Genomic DNA, 21973 nt, shown 5'->3' on the forward strand with positions numbered 1-21973 from the left:
TGCAAGGGCGGACGCGGCAGGAGTTGAGACCCCGAGTTGGGTCTCAGACCTGCCGCGCATAGCGCATTTAGTGCGCTTTACACTTTTACATCAAAGAAACCTTCTTCTTCACCACTTACCGGTCACAACAGGCAAAAGCCGGATACCTGCACATGGTGGTGTTTTTATGCATGCCTTTTCCCTTTCCCAGCATGCTGCTCACTTCCTCTCTTCCCAGCATGCATTGTTTCTCTCTGTTTGGACGCATGTTCTTTATTCACTGTTATACTCTTTTCCCCAATCCAAGATGGTGGTGTTTCTACTTCCTGTTTCCTACTTCCTGTATAGGGGTATATAAGGGGAATTTAGCTGCTTACTCATTGTGTTGCAACACTCCTTTGGTGGTAGTCACGCTCCGGCTGGTTTCCTCTTTTGGATCCAGTATTTCCTGACCTGTCTTCGTCTCCAGTTTTCCTGTACTCTCGGATCTTCAGTTCTAACGCCCTTGTGTCCTCCTTCCGTTTCAGGGAGTTCCTGTTGGAGGTTTTTTACCCTTCTGGGGTTTTTCCTCTGGGACTCCTTCTGGAGGGCACGTACTGTAGTGGCTTGCTATTGTCAAACAGCACCGTGGCTACCGGAAGGGGTCGCCCCTACCTCGGCCAGAGCAGAACCTGCCGGAATCGGGGTCGTTCCCCAACCCTCATCAACTTGGACAGTAAGCCCAGCGAAAACCGTGACAACCATGGCCTGCATAAATGACCCATTGCTATGATATGGGACGAGATGCTTGAATCCTTTAAACCCCAAATAGAGAACACTGTGTAGACTCCTTTCCATACCACTGTATACTACTGTATGCACTACTTAATTTGGTTTGCGTGCATGTCACCCAGGGGCTGCCCTTACCCCACTGTTATTCTGCTCCAACTAGTTTGCCACCTCAAGGAGCCCACTGATGCTCACTGCGTTACTGACTTACACACTACCGTCTCTGGTGCATTCAGGCACAACACCACTGTGTCAAAATTAATGATATTACTATGAATTGAGTGATAGGTTCCACTTCCGCACAAACTTCTCCATTAATTAACACATAGGCCAGAGAAGCACAGTGCCAAGATAACAGTTTGGGGAGGGAGGGGGTTTAGGGTTCAATTTGCTTTGTTTTGTGTCATTCATGAGTTAAGAAAATGAAATCGTACACCGTTACAGACCTATCTATTAACGACTGATATGTACACCATTGCTACAACGATAGTGGTAAGCAATTTGTGAGGTGCACACTGCACTGAATATTGTACACTGGTCCTGCCACATGGAAAGCTTCTTGAAGGACATGTGAATGTCTTACTATGTCATGTATGTATTGTTATTGATCCATCAAAACACAACTAAGTTTGTTTTTAAAACAAAAATCTGGCATGCTGTGAAATAACAGCCATCAGATAAACAAAGGATGCTGAAAGGAATTCACAACACCATTAGCAGGAGAAAGGAACTAATAAAGATGGAATGTGCCCAGTGCTCAACATGGAAGAATCAGTAAGAAGGCGGCCTGGTGTCACACCAGACTCTCAACACAAAGGTAACACCAAAGTAATAAAAGTAAAATGGAAAACATTAGCACTAAACCGAACTACCTAGTGTGCAAATATGCTCCTTGTGAATGAGCGAAATGCAGTCACTCCAAGTGAAGTTAGCCAGTCACAGAAGTAACCTATGTTGTATTCTGTAGTGGGTTGAAGCATTATGTGAATGACACAACAGAACAATGGATCAAGACCTCCTTTAAGTATATTGTACATTTGTTTTTTGTTTTTTTAATCAAAATGTCTTGGCAAACGCCAGGCCTAAATATGTTTTCCAATTGAGAAACAACTGCATGAATTGTTAGATAACAAAGGCATTTCCTTTTTCATGCTTGCTATTGGTTGCCATAGACTGTAAATCTAACCACATAGCAGAAACATGAGGCATTCGAGCTATTCCGCCCAAAACAACCATACAGTGTGGTATGTGTAGTGCCATCAACTCCTCTTCAGAAGATGGTTTATCTGTTGATGTTCAAGCATGTTGTGGCTTTCCCAAAGGAAAACAAAGTCCCACAGCCAGACAAATTGGGAAATCATCACCTTCTCATAGTGCCACATCAATTTGTTCAGGCAAAACTATGTTGATTATCACAAAAATATCACTGAACGATGTAAAGACAATACATTAGATCAGAAAGTACTACTTGAAAGCAAACTCTTCAGCATCTCAACACCCAAAATGTCTCTGATGGATTTCGATTTGCTATATGCTACCAGGGGATGGAGGGGACCCTTATCTTCTTTCACTGTGTCTGATTTCACTACATACCAGTGTTTGGTGAGCATGCGCTTGGATCAAGCACATGCTCACAGAACTCACTGCCGCCAACAGTGATTTGGTTGCTGCCAACAGTGATCTGGTGACTCTGTGCAGCCATTTCTTTTTTTAAATACATATCTAGGGTATGATTTGTGGTTGTTGCCCAGGGACATATGTCTGTTTGTGTGCACTCTGATTATCATTATTTTTATATTTATGTAGTTTTTAGTTGGTTTCTGTAGTTATGTCATGACTATTGTAAGATTTAGCAACATGATAGCAATGTCTGAATGCCTTCTTTTGTCATAATTTAATATGAAAAATTCTACTTTTGGGGATAGTTTTCTTTCTCAGTCTGCCTGGTAGTATTACGACTTTTGGAGATTTTAGGAGAGGCCAGAGGTGTTTTCATGCCATGTAGAGCCACTTGGCTATTGCTGGGAATTAGTGAGATAGTCCATTTCACAGCTTTGGAAAACAGTTGCAGTGCCACTATATTGTCTATTTTTACTAATAATTGATTTGAATGATAGGCCACTTGGCTTCTTTGTTTAAAAGTTGTAACTGTGACACGTTATTCATGCGCTCTGCCATTTGACATATTAAAATGTTGCAGCACCTCCCTTGTTGAAAGGTTTGAATGTTGCGCGCCATTCACAGGCTCCACCATTTGGCTCGACACAATGTTGCATCACCTCTTTGTAACTATGTTTTCGAATCGCAACAATTAGAGATGCTTTTAATGTATTTTTATTTCCTAACCTCTCTGCAGTTCTCTCCCATCCCACATTCAATGTTTGTGGGGGAATCGTGAAGGCCATGGAGAAGCAGAATGTACGTTCTCCTGTGCATGAAAATGTAAACATGTATTTATCACAAGTCTTTTTTCCTCACTTGAGGACAATCATTTAATTTCGATTTTAATTTTGTTTAAACTTTTATTTTTTGTCAGAAAGAACGAACATGCACACATTTTTTCTGTTACTCACCCCTGAAGCCTAAATTTATCATTATCTTTACTCTTACCACCCCAAACTCTAAAATTACCTTTACCACCCTTATCACTTACTACTCCATAAAAATCAAATAACTCTTACCACCCTTTACCTCTATCAACTCCTAAACCCTAAAATTACCATTGCCAACTTCACTACTACCCAACTCTAAATCCTAAAATTGCCCTTATCACACCTAAGACCTCAAATTACCCTTACCAACTTTTAGCCTTACACATCCCTGAAGCATAACATCACTCTTTCCACTCTTTACTGCTACCCACCCTAAAGCCTAAAATTAGCCTTACCACCGTTTATCACCCGTACCACCCTTCATCACTGACATCCCTACCAAGTTTTCCAGGTCCGTGGGTGTGGTTAAAAGCCCAAAACACTTACAACAGATCAAATCACTTGCATGCTCGACCTAACAACTGAAAGGACTATACCTGAGAAAAAACACCTCATAACACACAGATGATAAAGACACAACAGATAAAAAGCTGAAGCAAAAATTTAACTATAAGCAACTAAAGCCCATAACACAAATTATGAAACGAAAGAAGTTAGAAAATACATTTGTTTGTGAGAAAGGCTTCCTAATCATCTCCATAATTCAGAGGGTGTAACGAAATCTCCATGGACAAAACTGCTGTTCACTGTGCAGACAAAAAAACAGCAGAAAAAGAAACATCGTAAAAAGGATACGTGAAAAAATGCCTAAAAAACTTAAAACCGAAAAACTAAGAATCGTAAGAAAAATGAAAGAACTAAAAAACTAAAAAAATAAAGAAATATGACGGCCACAGTTTTATAGTAACTGTACATAAGTGAATTTTCCATGTAGGGAAACCGATGTGAAGTAGGTTATGGTTAATAGGTGGACTCTTAGATATCTACGTGTGTCATATTTACAGGCCCATACCTTGAAAAGAGCAGAAGAGAGTGATGACATAAGCAAGATAATACCCCTCCCAGCTCCTCGCCAGATTACAATCCTTGGCAGAACGAACATTTGGTAAAGGGGTCTTTAAATCAGCTTTTATCACTCTCGTATCTCACTCACTAAATAATGTATGTCTCACTATCCGTATTTGCTTTTAGGGAATCCCGTTATTTTAACAAATTTCCAAAAAGAAGAAAGTCAGCCTGACAAAGTCAAACTGACGAAACTCAATTTTGGCAATTTGTCTTGTATTTACCATACAGAGGTTTATGGCGCACATTTTCCAAATTAAAATTACACATTTCTTGACTAGTATCAAAAAAATGCCCTGCGTCGCTTTAACACCTGCTATGGCCCATTGTGCCAGTTTATAAATGTGGCGCACTCTAGGGGACTGCTTTGTACCACTGCTGCATTAAAAACAAGCATTTGCAATGCAATAGGTCTCGCATTTGATTGAGTTAGAGCTATTGGCATTGTGAATTCATAACTGGACTTTTCTTGCCACATAAATTGGTCAACACTGCTTCATAATGTTGTCTTTTCCTGCCATATTATTCCAGTGTCCCTGCATAAAAAGCAATTCTATTCACCTTCTTCCTCTATCTGCAGAAAAATTTAAAAATGTTGCCATTGAGCATCCTAATTTCAATGTGTGGTGCTAATTCCAATAAAATACCACTTTCACTACTCCACCATCAGAGTTGCTGGTTGGCTAACACAATTCCACCAAAAAAGACACAAGCTGGCCAAAGAGGAGAAATAAACTAGAAGGGTCACCCAAACATATCAAGAGTGTTGAAACAGTCATGTTGTAATGCGGATGTTAAATTGGCCTGAATTATGGGCATAGTTGTAATAAAGAGAGACCTCAGTGTAGAAATTGCTCAAAAGACATACAAAACAAAACAAACTTGCACACCAACTAGAATACTTAAGACCTGTTTTATATTGTTGTTCTCTTCCTTCCTGTTATGAAAGATACCCTATATTTGCCGGTGTGTAGATCTGTACTATGAAACTGACACATAAATATCCAACTTGCAGTTGCATGTTAAGGAGTTTAAATGTTACTTAAAGTTAAGAATGGATACTAACTTGTAGGTACATTCTTAATCTCTTATAATGAATTCATACAGTGCACTCATAAACAACAGATAATGGGGGTCATTCCGACCCTGGCGGTCCATGACCGCCAGGGCCGGGGACCGCGAAAGCACCGCCAACAGGCTGGCGGTGCTTCCTGGGCCATTCTGACCGCGGCGGTAAAGCCACCGTCAGAAAAGGGGAACCGGCGGTTTCCCGCCGGTTTACCCCTGGCCCAGGGAATCCTCCATGGCGGCGCTGCTTGCAGCGCCGCCATGGGGATTCCGACCCCCTTCCCGCCATCCCGTTCCTAGGATGGCGGGAACGGGTGTCGTGGGGCCCCTGGGGGCCCCTGCACTGCCCATGCCACTGGCATGGGCAGTGCAGGGGCCCCCTAACAGGGCCCCATAATGATTTTCAGTGTCTGCTTTGCAGACACTGAAAATCGCGACGGGTGCCACTGCACCCGTCGCACCCCTGCAACTCCGCCGGCTCCATTCGGAGCCGGCTTCCTTGTTGCAGGGTCTTTCCCGCTGGGCCGGCAGGCGGCCTTTTGGCGGTCGCCCAGCCGGAAAGCCAGAATGGCCGCCGCGGTCTTTTGACCGCGGTGCGGTCATTCAGCGGTGACCGCATGGCGGGCGGCGACCGCCGCCCGCCGCGGTCAGAATGACCGCCAATGTGTCCTTGTTAGCTCATGACAGCTTTTCAGAGAAAATAGTTCAGAAGAAAAAGCTGAAAATGTTGATATTTTTCATAGTTTGATCAGTTATAATTCTGATCAATGGCATGTCTTTTGCGCTTGTTTGTTAACATCAAAATGCAGATATCATTGCAATGGAGACATTGGAGGGGATCCCTGATGTACTGTGCACCGTACTGTAAACCATAAAATGCTTGCTCTACAAATGCACTCCAGTGCCTAGGAGTGCAGTTGGTGGCATGGGGCACTATACAGTGACCATCCTGTGAATTGAAACAATCCCTTCTCGCAGCCTGTTTTATTAGTAACCAGTGAGCCCATTACGATGTGTTCCTGTTTTTTGTAACTATTTCAGGAGTGGGGTGAAAATGGGTGAAGGGCCGCTGAAACAAATCAGTCACGTGCCCTTGCAAGGTAATGGAGTCCATGGAGGGGATTGCTGACTTTCTTGCACTCTGCCCACGAATGCTCTTCTTCACAATTATAGCGACAAACAGACTGCTTAGCTTTGCCGGAAAGTAAAGTGCATTCAGGGTTGCAAATTTCAATATGTGCTCAGAGAATCATATTCATAAAGTGTAAAGTTAAATTCCGAAGTCTCTTACGTTTGGAGCAGACCACCGTCTTAGGAGACGGTGTAAATCAATTATTTTTGGAAAGTTCAGTTTCTGCAATCTTGTCAACAGGGCTCCGAGTCAACAGCACACTATAATTTAGAATAGTCTAATTAAGGTGCTGCTGTTCTTTAAAAGGGGCATGGTTTTAAGGCAACTCATAATATCTAACATCGTTTGTTGTTAAGCCCATAACATGCACTGATGCAATATTGATGGTCGTCGTGCAGGTGAAAGGTGGACCATCAGGCGTAGAAAATGACATAGCTATTCGAACCACCACTTCATTACGAGAAGCGTGTTTCATTTGGATAGAAGGAAATGTTTATGGTCACGCGTTCAGAAGCAAGTTAAATCTGTATACATAAAGTCAGTGGTTTTGATTTCCTGCTCTAAGGATTTCTGTTTATTGCTTAGCAAATACGGAGGCCTGCTACCTAATTTTATTGAGAAGATAATTTGCCTGCTACAGTTTCCATTTTATAACCTCTCCCTCGTGTTAGTTATTTTACCATTTCACGAGTGAGTCAACAGGGGGTGTTTATGTCGCACAATCTGTGCCTGCGTTGCTACTCCATCCCTCTTTACCTTGGCCTATTTCTGTAGCATATATTTCTGTAGGTAAAGTGGCCCTGTGGCGTTTCTGAATTCTGCAAGTTCCACTCAGCTCTGAGGATTAAGCAACTAAAGGCCACATTCATTACATTCTCAAAGGTTCACATTTTCCTCATTCTCTGGAGGAGAGGAGAGGAGTGGCAGCAGCAGCTTGACCCATCCCTAAGGCTGCAACGAGGTCCATGTAGGAGGTACTCCCGGCCATGCATCTGCTTGCCGAGTTCTCATTGGTCACACCTGGTACAAGCACATCCAGAAGCCCAGCCCAGGTCCTTCTCACATGGTCCTTCCCTCCCACGGCTCAATTACAATGCCTAAAGGGCTGCAACGCTGTTTTATTTGTTCCCCGAAGGTGAACACGCGCTGGTAATTTAAACACAATGGAGAAAGGGGCGCAACTTTTCTTACACGGCAAAGGGGTTATGACTGCAGGGAGCACACATCAAGTCACAAGACTGCACCAAAAACGTAATCATTGTGCACAAACAGAAACATAAAAATAAAGAGGATTGGCTGAAAATAACAAGTGGGAGGTAGAGAGCAAATGCACCCTGGGGCTAGCGTCTGAAAGTTGGGGTGGGGCACCATCATGCATTCATTTTTAGCAGACCCTTGCAAAAAAAAAAAAGGCATTTGGAATGCAATAGTCTCGTGTTTGCTTGAGTTAGAGCTCATAGCGTTGTTAATTACTGACTGGACTTTTATTGCCAGACAGACTGAAAATAACAAAAGGAAGAGAGCAAGGGTGAGCTGACCCTGGAAAAGCCCCCCTCTGCTGTGGATTATGTTTACAGAGGTAGCTGGTGGGGAGGAGGGACTGAACAAGCACCCACACTGTTGAGATGAAACAGGCAAATGCCAAAACAAAATGTCCCTTACAGAAGAGATAAACAGGACATAGCGTAATTACACAGTACTTTGTGCTGCTCCCAAAGTGAAAAAAGGCAGGATAAAGAGGCAGAACTGACCACTAGCAAGCAAGGATTTTTGAATGGACACTGCAACTAACAAATCAAAACGCTGGAACTCACTCTATTGTATACTTTAGTATACAGCAGGCCGAACGCTAATGCTCAACCTAAAAATGACGCAGCAGTGGTGCAATGGACTTGTAAATAAGCCCCCTTGTTTCTTAGAAAAGGTGACTTTACATTTTCACAAAAAACATGGGTTGTAGTAGCCCTCCTTTAATGTATAACATGACCCAGTAGTTAAATAAAAAGACAACACAAGAAGACAGAAGAGGAAAACAAGATGAAGGTAAGGAGGGAAAAGGGAGTGGGTCTATTGGATCAGTGAGGTATAGTTGGGGTCGAAAGTAATTTGAGGGACTAAAAAAAACGTTTGGAGGATAGAGCAACTCTAGCTGCATTAAAGACAGAGAGAAAGAAAGGGTGTAAAAGAAACTGAGGTGGAATGATGGGAGGGGGATCTCCCTGTTAAAAAAAAAAACAAGGGGTGGAGGTGGATTCCCCCCTTAAAAGAGACACAATGAAAAAATAACATGAAGAACCAAATGTTTCGTCAAAAATGATTTTCACCTGGTTGGTTTTATCAGCAAGGTGAAAAACATTCCTTAAGAAAAATTAGTCAATAACGGTTTGACAGATTTGTCAGAACCATTTTCTTCATGCGCATTTTTTGTTACAGCCATATGACACTGTTTAAGCCTGCTGTGCTATCGCTGTGCATTTTTAGACTTTGCAGGTTGTTCTTAAATGTGTTATTTTAGCCCTTTGCCACCATTAGTATCCCTAATACCTTAACCTCATTCAGGGTACTAGGTCCAAACTGACCATCTCACCTCTTCCTGGTGGACTCTTTAGTCTCCAGCGCAGGCATCCGTATAAAGGTCAGAGGGGTCCACAGCATATTTGTGTGATAACTTCTCTGTTTCTCTTCTTTGGCCAGGCCTTCTGCCCTGTAATCTCCTTACATCACTGTCCTAATCACCTTTCATCATCCTAAATCTAACCTCTTCCGTTCAACAGAACTACTGACTGCTGCTTAATCACAATAGGTTCACTGGAGAACTCATGCCTCAGATGTAATCTTTGCCGCTTCAGGAGAATCCGATAGGCTAACTGCTGTTTTTACGGTTGTGCTTTAACTGCTCTCTCATAACACCTGGTTGCAGTTTATAGAACTGTGAGCTCATGGTCTATTCCTTTGCTTGGGTAAAGTAAAACCCACAAATTCAAGAGTTGATTGCATCCCTTTCACCCCTGGATATACTCTATAGACTGTAAGTGGACTACTCTTCCTTCGCCCCTGTGTTCTCAATGAGCCATTTCCCTGGGTTACTCTCTTTCCCTTCCTGTCTGGATGTTTTAGATACTTTCAGTGCTCTTAGGTGGACTCTGTTGTCCCTCAGTGGGTTCTCTATGCTCCACTCCAAGGTAGAGTCATCAAACCCTTCAGTAAGTTGTTTGCTTTCAATTTGAGAACAAAACTACTAGACAATTCAGTCAGTTGCATCCCTCAACAGTTATCTGATGGATCCATTAGGCTCCTCAATCAATTTGTTGATTTCTATTTGCCTGAAAAATACTTCACACAGCTTCAGTGTATTGGAGTTCCACTAGTTAAGGGTGCATTCCACAGAGTCTGAGTATAACTGACGTTAGCACATTATTTGCTGCTCCCATTTCACCCAGGATATACACTCTGGCACAAATACCACAATCGTCATAGAAACATTTTAAATCTTTTCATCCCTTCAATCCTGTATCCTAGGCAGACAAGATGCAAACCGACCAATAAAAAATTAATTTGTCATAAATCTGTTGTGTAATCATGCCCTTCTTGTTTTTTTTTATGCATTGTGAGCTAGAATAAACCTTTCACTATTTATCATGTGTGTTACACTGCAGAGTCACTACTGATGTATTGTTCTTTACAACCTACAATGTAAATTACACTTCACTAAATAAGCAACAGATAAACATTGAATCGCATGTAAATACCCTATGAACAGAAAATCTTTGACATTTCTTGGATAGCATTGAATGCATTCCTATTTAAACAACATTGGGTAAAGTTGGAAATGAATTCCCATTTTAAGCACATGGATCTATTGACTATGCCCAAAGTAAAACAATACCGGTATTAGTGATTCCTAGGCAATATTTGTTTTCATAATTTTTTACTTATCCAGGTTCCCACCCAGGAATAGGGTTTAGCCCTATTTAGTTAAATTATATGCGGCACGAACAACCACCAATTATATCGAATCGACAGGAAACACTCAACCTACCAGTTATTCAAACAACCAACTATCTTGCATTAAATTAAAAGCAGATCTTTAAGCAAGAACAGAATATGCTTCTTTTTTGCATCACTGCTGGCAAACCTGCACTGAGGTGGTCACAGCTGCTAATCCTACATATTGAATACTAATTTATTCTTGTGTGATGTAGTCAACACTAATAATAATAGAAGCTCAGGGTTCTTTCCATTGTACAGAAGTAGCTCTTATTAAAAGGTTGGGGACCCCTGATCTACACTATCTCACCTTGTTCCCAGACTGTCCGGATAAAAAAAGCAGAGAATGCCCAATAGTGACATAGAAAGATTCATTACTGAAATCCAGCTTCAAAGTGTACTTACTCTTCTAATGTGAATCCTTACTTGTTTGTTTTTCATCCTCGTTGACAACCTAGGATTCCTTCCTTTTTTGTCTATTAACCCCCAAGCACAACCCAGTCACATGAATGCTCTCCTGGACTCAATTGCAGACAATACAATGAACCATCTAAATATGTATATCTTGGGAGATCTCAACACCTGGTTCAAAAACTCAAATTGTGATAGATCCCATCCTTGAGAGGTCACCTGGAAGCACTCTATTTTCTACGAAAAGACCACACTATTGATGTGATCTTTGCCTCATCTCAAAGGAAACAGTTCTATTATCTGAAGATTTTACAACATTATCAACTTCCGTATCAACCTCTCAGTGGCAATTCTATTTCCAGTAAGTTCTAACACCTGCATGCTTACCAGGCTGTGGAGTAATATTAACTGAAATTCCTTCCAACCTGGACTCACCACCACTCTGCCCTCCATATCAGAGCCAAAGGGCTTCTTGTAATCAAAAACCCTCGTAATTCCATGTGCACATTGAGCCTGAGCCCACACGTGCTTTGTTGCTATGGCATCTACGCCTTCAACTTCATCAGGGCTACAATCAAACATAAGCATATGTAAACAAAATCTCATACATATTGAACATTCCCGCCACCAATCAAAAAAGTGTAGAAAAACACACATAGTAATGAACCATTACATACATGAATGATCCATAGTCAGCAATTCAGGGAAACCCAAAGTCAGGAGATATATAAAGAGACAGTTATCTCATATTATGATTACAAAAATATGTCACCAGTATTTAGTAGACCCCAACTAGAGTTGCCATCCACTCATGCTCAGGTAGGAATCAAATCAAATCTTTACTATCTGACCTTTTGTAATTTAGGATGCTCGGGGGTCTGTTGTTTAAGAAATCAAAGAGATCTCACTACACATCTCAGATGCAACATGCCTAATAGAATAACTCTCGAAAATGATCTCTGAATGTTGTAATGTGGAACTGAGCTGAACATGCACCAACTATACTATGGGACCCTGCGACCCTTTAGCAGAAAATGTAATAAAAAGCTGATCATTTTGACCCACACAACACTTTTACATGAAAGGAGTTCAAGGCTACTTACTCCCGACACTCTTCCCAAATGGAGCTCCCTCCTCAAAAGAACTAAAACTCTAGCCTATCTAATTGAAATGAACGAAAGAAAACAAAGAACTAATGGAAGCGATTAACATCACAGTCTCACCAAACTCTGGCCTATCTAATCGAAATGAACAAAAGAAAACAAAGAACTAATGGAAGCGATTAACATCACAGTCTCAGCTTCTAACCCTTGCACCCGAAATACTTTCAGAAAAATTATAACATTTGTGATGTAGAACCAGCCAGAGCAACCATTTAATTAACTTCTCCATATTATTAAGCAAGGTCTTAAGTAACCTGTATACATTTTACATCAAGCCCATTCTAAACAAGCAAGAACTTGACCATACCAGTCCTGCAAATTCCAGATGAATATCTAATTGTTGAATCCGTTAAACTTTCACTGCTATTGACCACAAAGTATTAATCAAGAGATCACGCAGTACAGCAATCCAGGGTCAAGTTCTTAAGTGGATTATGTTCTACCTCACAAAGAGAGCCCAATTTATAACTCTTCTTTATTCTGCTATTCATCGTGCACCTCTGGGGTAGGTCGTCCCAAGGCTCAATAATCACAACTTTTTCTTCATTGAATCCCTGTCCCACTTCATTATTTTATAAATGATTTTTATGCTTTCATGCTGCAATAATGCTGGTAGGGGTGCTCAAAACATCCTAAACTGAAAACATCTTTGCACCTGGATACATGTGGCTCAACAAATGACTTCTTGCAGATGACCCTCCAAAACTGAACAAATCAAAAATCTAAATCCTTATCTGTGGATCATGGCAAACCAAATTACCCTAATTCCTTATGGCCTCTGGAGAATGGAATGCCCATAACAATCTCAATAGATATAAAGAAACATATTCTCTGCAGAGCACAATATTGTAAGTAGCCCGAAAAGAATAGAAGAAGAAAGAAGACCCAAGGTGTCACCAGATCTCTCAGAGTAAATGATTCTTGTTTGAGGTCATACCTTATTTCCATTTTTATCATGCAAATCTTTTTTAGTGGAAGGAGTAAGAGCCCATCGATAGTGTCTATTATGAACCCCAAAAACTCCATAGACTGAGAAGGAATAAGAATGGACTTCTCTTTGTTTACTATGAAGCCCAGATTTACCAGAAGTGACATAACCATGTCCAAATATCTCAAAAGTTGGGTTTGGCACTGGGACATGAGCAGTATCTTGTCTAAATAGATGGTCACACATAAACCTCTTGCTCTTAGGAAGGATGCTATTGCTCTCATCACCTTAGTTAAACACCATGGGCAGAAGAGAGACCAAAGGAAAGTGAACAAAACTGATAAACACAAATCTGCCAAATGAACTGAAAGTATGGTTGGCAATCCTTGGCCATGGGGATAGTAAAATACACATACTTTAGATCCAATTTCACTAACCACTCATCTTTCTATTAACAGATGGATCCCTTCCATCTTGAAATGTCTTTAGACAAAGAACCTGTTTAAATTTCTCAGATATATGACAGGTCTCTACTCCTTGTCCTTCTTCCTCACCAGAAAAAAGAGTACTCACAAAGACCTTGCATCCGAAGCTCACCTCTATAGTTGCCCCTTTATCCAGCATAGATTTTACCTGCTGATCTACCACTTTCTTTTGTTCTATGGACAAAGCTAATTTTCTTGGAGTTAAATTTTGAAATGGTGTTTCGATAAAATCTATTTTGAAACCTTTGACAGTTTCCAAAACGAAAGGGTCTTGAGTTATGCTTTCCCAAACATGGGTAAAACATTTGAGATGACCTCCCACTTTTTCCCAGGAAAAAGAAGAAAGAGAAGTGTTTGTACTCACCCTGGAAACCTGAGGGATTTTGGCCTCTAGTCTTGCTTACTAAGGCACATTGATAGCGCCCTCTTTCTGGATTAAAGGCAGCCGGTGCAGCTGATTGATATTCTCTGCCTCTTTTTCTGTAGGTATTATACTGGGGCATTTGAAAGCCTCGGCCAGCCAAAAGTCTCCTTCTATCGGCCCCACCAAAAACACTTGTGTTGAAAACCTTGCGCATGTTTGATTGTGCTTTGTTCAGGGCAGTAAAGGTTACAACATATTTGTCCAATGTTTTAACCATATCTTCTCCAAAGAGAAGACCTTTTGGATTCACTGAGGCCTTTTTTTCTGCCAAATGCCCCAATTTAGGGTTAATTCTCAGGAAGACTACTTTGCATCTCTCCGTGTTCAATCCAGTGTTCGCATTCCCCAGGAACACCATTGCACGTTGGCTCAACCACACAGACTGTCCAAATCTACAGGGATTCCTTTGAATTATGCCTCTTTGGACATGTTGATGATTCTAGCAAGTGGACCAAAAATGTCTAATAGATGACCTGGGCAAAAATTGAGGGATTTCTCTTGGGTCTCTGCCCATTTTGTACAAAAAAGTGATAAGTTCCTAATCTAAGTTTGAAGTGAGGCAATCTTTAGTGTGTCACTGGCCTTGAACATTCTGCTTTAAGTAAATTTCTCACCTCCTTCTCAAGAGGGTATCTAATCCATTTTCTAATAAAATTACCAACGTGCTCGAGCGGCCACCACTCAGAACTTCTAGGGTGTTTGATGTTATGGGGAGCGAACATCTCCCCCCCAAGAGGAGTCTTAACATCATCTTTAGAACAAGAAAGATTCATATCTTCTGAAAGGAGGTCATTATCAACAGAAAATCATTCGTCAAGATCCAGAATGTACTCATCAAGCATGTCCATATCATCAGCATTGTCTTCCATGAACTCAATTCCTGAGGCTCTAAGGCCATCAAGATCTACTGTGTCGCATCAGACAACTCCCTTGCTTGTGCAGCATTGGGCACCTATCCTTTTCAAGTTGCTTGGACGTCTCCCGTACTATTTGAGGTGCTTATACCTCCAATGTTGTTTGAGGTGCTCAGACCTCCCATGGTGTTTGAGGTGCTCAGACCTCCCAATAACTAAGGAAATGATCCTTCCTCAGTTTGTTTTGTATTCCCCTTTTTCTTGCCTCCTGTATCTGTCACCCATTCTTTTTGAGGTGCTTAGACCTCTCCCATACTAATTGAGGTGCTTAGACCTCCCATGTTGTTTGAGGTGCTCTGACCTCCCATGGTGTTTGAGGCGCTTAGACCTCCTAATAACTAAGGAACTGATCCTTCCTCAATGTGTTTTTCCTTCCCCTTTTTCTTGCCTCCATTGACTCCTGTAACTGGAACTGTTTCCACTGCTAGTGAAAACTCTATCCTTGAGGCTCTACTTTATCTTTTACTAGAGAGGACTTGGTCAATAGTTTCACATACAAAATTAGACATTTCCAATTGAATTAATCTCTTGATAATTTCCTCATTGATTTTCCCTTCAGAGCCCACAATAGACTTATTGTTATTATCATTAGACAATGTAGTGATGAAATACAATAGACTTAGGATAACTCTTAATAATAAATATTTTCTGGTTGTATAAATTAAGAAACAAAGGGATTTCGTGTTTAGTCCAGGAAGAAATTCAGTCAGCTAAGCAGAAAAGTGTGTTGCTGTGCACACAGGTGACATAGGCTTTAACAGTAAACTAAACCAAACTAAATTGGTGCACAAACCATTGCGTTGGGATGGTAAATACCATTGCCCAATGCTTTCCTCAAATGTGACTCTGTGTGCTGGCACTGGAAAACGCGTCCGTGTTACAGACAGGGTGGCTGAATGATAACAGGAATAGGCTGCATCGACAAAACAAAGCATAGCACCCTGACTGATCGAGTGCTCAGAAGGCCGCAAGAGGCTTCGGGAGGGAAATTAGACCACTGTGACTCATAGAAACTGATACCGATGCAGCAGGTCTACCACTTTGAAAAACAGCAAAGAAGGAATACAGGAAGCTGCAAGTCAGACACAGACCCGGCTGGCCTCCACTTAAAATGATCGTTGTGGCCCATTTAGATTTGTTGGTGGAAGAGGGCGGATCATGGAAAAAATAGGAAAGAACAAACTGGAAAGTAAATTACAAATCTAATCAATATTGAATTATCAAATGAAAGGCAATAAACAATTTACATCATAAGTATACAAATATAATCAAAATTGAATTATTCAGATGAAAAGCACAGTAATGATGTAAGCAATAAGTACAAGTACTACTTATCTGAGAAGCAGCATTTAAAACAGGAAAACCTCTATGTGTGTGGACCATTTATGTGTTGCCATTGTTCTATTCTAGATTGACTAGATTGTTTATGATGTAATGTTCTTTCAAGTGAGTGGCATTAAAGGATAAATGCATATTGGTAGTCTCTGGTCTTGTAAGGAAATCTCCTTCTAAGCCCCAAAGATTGTGCAGCAAGTGATCCACAGTGAAGGACCAATACTCCAACAATGCGGCCTCCAAAACCCTTTTCCCCATTCAAAAACCTGCATTGGTTGGAGCACTTTCTCTGTAGAGACTTCCATACTCAGGGACATACTGACGAAGAGAACAAGAATAATTAACAACCGTGTAGCATTCAACAAATTAATAAAGAGCTGGATCTTCTTTGAATCATGATTTCAACTGCCTACACACTAAAAGTTATCTTTTGTATACACAAGGTGTCAACATATCCCTCATACTGTGTGCCACCATGTCACGTTTGAAAGAGACCTACAAGCCTTATCTGCAACACCAATATGTATTACTAACTATTAGGTCAATATATTAATCAAGCTCTTCTGGTTAAGCACATAAAACAGAGTAGCCACTTGCACAACTAACCAGAAAGAGCTTTGGGGCCTGGAAAGGAGCAGACAAATGTTATACAAATGCTATAAAACAATACATTACCTGAAAAAACACATGTATGTTACCAGAAAGGTAGACAATCTAAGCCAGGAGTCTAAATATCCCCTCTGTAATTTCCAACTTCGTTTGTAGACTATGGTAAATTGTTCTCCTTTGTTTAGGATGTTTAGTATGAAGTGTTGACTTACTTTCGAGTTCTCGATCGTTAATGGAGAATTTGTAAAGTAATTGAACAAGTAACACACTGCACTGGTTAAAACTCACAAATATGTTAACTGTTTCCTGTTCTACTATAACTTCCAGATAAGGTAGTGTGTCATCAGCGTACCAAATAAGTAAGATACCTGTACTTTAAGTCATTTTGCCATCACTGTCAATATATATGAACATGCATTTTTATTCTATGCTCTTGTCACATAAAATCATGCGCTTATCATTAAAGTATAGTTTAAATGTTTTGAGTTACCTAGATACAATGGGACATAGCAACATCACTTTTCTTTTTTTTTTTAAAGGATTCTCTAGAGGTGAAGGGGTGTAATTTGAAAGTTAAGGCTCACATGCCAACCACTAAATTGATTAAGAAATGTATATATTTCTGGAAATACCGCAAAATGTTTCTGCACTTCAAAGGCGTTTGCAATTTTTGTCTGGATACCTTCATAATCGCCAATATCACTTAGGCTAATGGCATACCACTGAAAGTCAAATAAAAAAAACACAAAAGATGGCATTAGTTTGCTGGATATGACAATCGCTTTGACAAAATACTTTTTGGTGAATTTAAGTGCACAGAAGAGTATTAAACCAAAATGTGGTACATATTGAAATGTTCATAGTTCTATGCTACTACTCTAAACATTACAAAATATTCTGATGGTCGTTACATTTCAGAGGAGTTTTACTTAACATGAACAATTGACCTTCGCTCAGAAATATCCAGTAGACTACCCTTTATGGACATTCTGGTCATAGACAGTGTACTATTAACATCACACACTAAATTCGAGCTATGAGTTCCTTTCAAATAATAACAAACGTCTCCAAGGTCTGCTGGAAGCACAGCAGGTCCATCCCATTAGTAAACACTAAGGTGGTTCATAAGCAATTCTAGTAAGGCCTCCTCAGGAGGTAGTAAACCAAGGAAAGAGCCTGAATTGTCTCAAATATTTTTCCTAGTCATTCGGTCTCTGCAAAATCCTTGCACAGGAGAGTTAATTAATATTTCAAGACATCCACTGACAAAAGTGGGATCTGCAAGTTGTCCCTATTCATACTAATACATTTTTTAGCCAAAAGAGGTAATCAATTACCTTACATGTTGAAGGTACTGTGCGCTTCCTGAAAAATTGCAAAACAATGAGCGTGATGATCATACTGGGAATGACGTCCCAATAATATCTACTAGTGGGAACGTTTTTTAAACACCTTTTATCTCTTCCTTCCTGCACACACACCGTTCCATTACTGGCAAATGTAGGCATTTCTACTTTTGCCACATTTAGACCACTCTTGCTTTGGATATGATTCTTTTGAACCCAGAGCTGAGCCATTACAGATAATGCCTGAACGAGGCATAGGGTCATGCTAGGTCCTACTGGCGGTAGGTTGCTGGCCTGCTTCAGACATCTTTGGGACTTGGATGAATAAATAGGCATGCATGAGTTATGATCTAGCACCCACACAAGCTATTGCTGAAGGATAATCAATTCAGAAATCCCACTGCCGGATCTCTCATCCAAGCATTCTTATTGAGAAAGCGTGTACTCTAGTGCAAAATAATAAACACACTTCAACAAAGAGAGTTTGAGGTCTACTTGGATGAGGTTAAAGCTGCTCTAGCAAAAAAACGTTTAAAATGTAAATATTATGCTGTAGTCTTCAATGGACTTGCATATTAATGTAATTCACCTGCTGAGAAATTCATGTATTGTCTTAAACACATTCATCCTTTTCTCAGTATTCCATAAGAAACATCAGAGTAAGGGTTTCGCTAAAATGAAAATGGATAAAAAATAGGAAAATGAGAAAAAAGGAAAAGGCAGATCCATTCAGATTTTTCCCACAAAAATTCAACTGAGCGGTAGAAACCAAAAGCAAATGAAGGTAGCCCTGAACCTTCACCTCTGGGTGGTAGTGTTTTAAATGAATTTGGGGACAAGGGAACTAGCTTCCTGGCAGGGCCCGACTGCCCGTAGCGGGTATCGGGCATTTATCTGGGAGGATCAAAGGGTTTGGTCCTGTTTTGTAGTTGTGAGGGCCGGTTTTGATACTGGGGGCCGGTTTTGCAGCAGTGTTGCAATATCGGCTCCGAGTAAGAAAAGCAGCAGTGCTTCACACTGGCACCCCATCCCCCCGACCCAGGGTCTGGTCCGACAAAATTGCCAGGGTTGCTTTGGGTTCCCTTGGGTTCCCAGTCCAGTCCTGGTTTCCAGGATGTGTTAGCAATAAAATGAGCAGAGACAGACAATAATCAGGGAAAAACAGGGACAAATATAAAGGATAAAGAACCTTGGAAACAAACTATAGTGAAATCCTACTTGAATCTACAGAAGTTAAGTTTGATCTTGAAGGACAGCATGTCGAAACCAAGACTTTTTCACCCAATTCATTGTATATCTGTCAACGATAAGCTTGCACCTCATATTGTGGAGTACAAGTCATGCATTTTTGTAGACTGGGGCTCAAATTTTATTCATATCTGAATAAGTCTAGTATTCGCACGATTTATAAGGCCAAACCATCCTCATCAAATGTTTCATTGAATGATATTTTTCTTGTATCAATGACCCATGATAACAACATTCATTCTGGCTGGAGAAATGTTATAATGCATTTTTATTCAAGAGTAGTGGTAGATTTACTTTTAGAAACTACTAATGGCATGGTGGGCTTAGACATCTATGAATTACATCTACGTGAGTCTGGTAGGATGAGAAAGTCCAACATGGAAGATGGTTATCCTATCAGTATCCATCAATAGCCAGGTATTGGAAGAGTAAGAATAACGAAAATGGGCCCCGGGTGACAGATATTCATAGAAGCTCACGTAAAATAAACACAGGCCTTAAAGGAACAAGGCTAGATTGCAGCAGAAATAAGTGCCCAGACGATAGTCCCCAAACCCTGTAAAGCCTGATAAAAAATGTTTCTGTCTCCTGACTTGGAACATAGCAGGACTTACAAGAAACTGGCAACATGTTAACAACAAGTTCAAAGAAAATAAAATCATGATAGCAGCCCTGCAAGAAACCGGGGCAACTGAGGAAAGTCTGCTTAAGAGTTATGGAGTATATAATAAGAAGGTTGTGAAGAGTATTTTATTTTAAGGGGTGGCTTGATAACATTAGTAGAAGTGCACACATTAAGGGTAAAAGAGTGCTTATGTAATATTCTGATTGTACAACAAATATAGCCACCGGAAGAAAGGATTATTCAAGGGGCTATGGAAAGTATTGTAAAAAAATAATTAATTATAGTGAATGTTTATCTTTACTCATGAAAAAGCAGCAATGAAGACAATTAACTAATGTGATACATCTAAGTGAGGGAATTGGTTTGAGATATTCTTCTGACCCAGTATTGATTGTGGGAGATTTTAATTTAAAGATTCAACTAACTGTAGTATGGATGATGAGCATCTTGAAGAGGAAAGAAGCTTGGTGATTCTGGGCCAAGTCCTGTGGCAAGGGAAAACCAAATGCTTGGGAAAGAAATTAGATCGGGCTTTAATAAGGATTGACATGACCATAGCAAAAGGGAGGACTCCCAGTGACCGACTAGCACAAAATACTTTTGACTTGGTGGGGCGATTTAAGGGTCAGATTCGTAACAATCGGCCACAAAATCTTCCAAATACCTACAGAATTATAACAGTGCTAGATATACCACGTAAAATAGACACCTGCTACAACACTTGGAAGAGTGGGTCTATACGGAGAACATACTTCCTATGGTATATTTAGGATTTAGAAAGGGGCACTTAACTGCTTCATATTAAAACTGTTAGTCGAAAGATCTATCTTAAAGAAAAAGCAGGAGCTACACGTTACTTATATTGATTTGTCTTCAGCCTTTGTTACCATCAACCGTCCCAGACTGTGGAAAAAACTGGAAATGTGGGGTATTCCAAGAGGGCTGTTGACTCTGATAGTTCAACTTTGCAAGGCCTACTGGACTCAAACAAAGCTGGGGTTAATGGAGATCTGCCTAGAAAAAATATCAATTCCAAATGGACTATGTTAGAAATGGGGTCCTTGGTTGGCAGGCAGGTTACCCCTTGTCCAAACATGGACCCTCACTCTAGTCAGGGTAAGTCACACACAAACCAAATTATCCTGTGCCCACCCTCTAGTAGCTTGGCACTGAGCAGTCATGCTTAACTTAGAAGGCAAAGTGTAAAGTATTTTTGCAATAAACCATGCAATAACACAGTAGAACACCACAAAAATACATCACACAGGGTCTAGAAAAAATATATACTATTTATCTGGTAAGATGCAGGTCAAAACAATCAAGATGCAATAAGTATACTTTGTAATAACACTGTAAAAATTATATAAAGTGTCTTTAGTCTTTAAACAGTAACAAATGTCTCTTGGAAGCTCAAAGTACCTGGTTTGCTTTCAAATTCTCCGCAAGGGACTGCAGAGGATGAGATGCATGGAAAACGGGGAGGTGTGCGTCGATTTTTCCGGTGCACACAGGCAATGTGTCGTTGAGTTTTCACACAGGGAAGATTTAGCATTGATTTCCGGTGCGTAGACTGCGATCCTCTTCGGGTTGTGGGTTTTCGGATGACCCGGGGACGATGTGTCGAAATCCTGGGCGTGCAGGATGAAGTCACAGGGGCTGCGTCGATCCGGTGGGCGATGCATGGAAATTTCTGCCACACGGCAGGTGCTGCATCGATTCCTCTCAGAAAGTCGGGCTGCATCATTCTGGCTCGGCTTTGCGTCGAACCAATGGGCCGTGTGTCACATTTCCAGTCGCAATGCTGGCACTGTGTTGATCTTCTCCTTGCGAAGTCGGGCTGCATCATTCCGGTTCGGTGTGCAGTGATTTTCTCACCGCGATGCAGGCTGTGCATCATTTGTTGCAGACTGTGCGTCGATTTGCACTGCACAAGGAGGTCTTTTGCAGGAATGAAGTCTTTTTGGTCCTGAGACTTCAGGGAACAGGAGGCAAAT

General features: G+C 40.8%; 1 protein-coding gene across 1 annotated transcript in view; it reads right to left on the reverse strand.

Moving 5' to 3' along the window:
- Window positions 1–21973, reverse strand: part of LOC138277440 (regulator of microtubule dynamics protein 1-like) — a gene marked incomplete at its 5' end in the record, with an annotated part of 497783 nt that overhangs the window by 375777 nt on the left and 100033 nt on the right. The window contains one exon of the mRNA XM_069219225.1: window positions 17393–17482. Within this exon, the coding sequence (XP_069075326.1) occupies window positions 17393–17482 (90 nt within the window). The remainder of the gene's footprint in view (window positions 1–17392; window positions 17483–21973) is intronic.

Source organism: Pleurodeles waltl, chromosome 2_2 (assembly GCF_031143425.1).
Source record: "Pleurodeles waltl isolate 20211129_DDA chromosome 2_2, aPleWal1.hap1.20221129, whole genome shotgun sequence".
Classification (NCBI taxonomy): Eukaryota; Metazoa; Chordata; class Amphibia; order Caudata; family Salamandridae; genus Pleurodeles; species Pleurodeles waltl.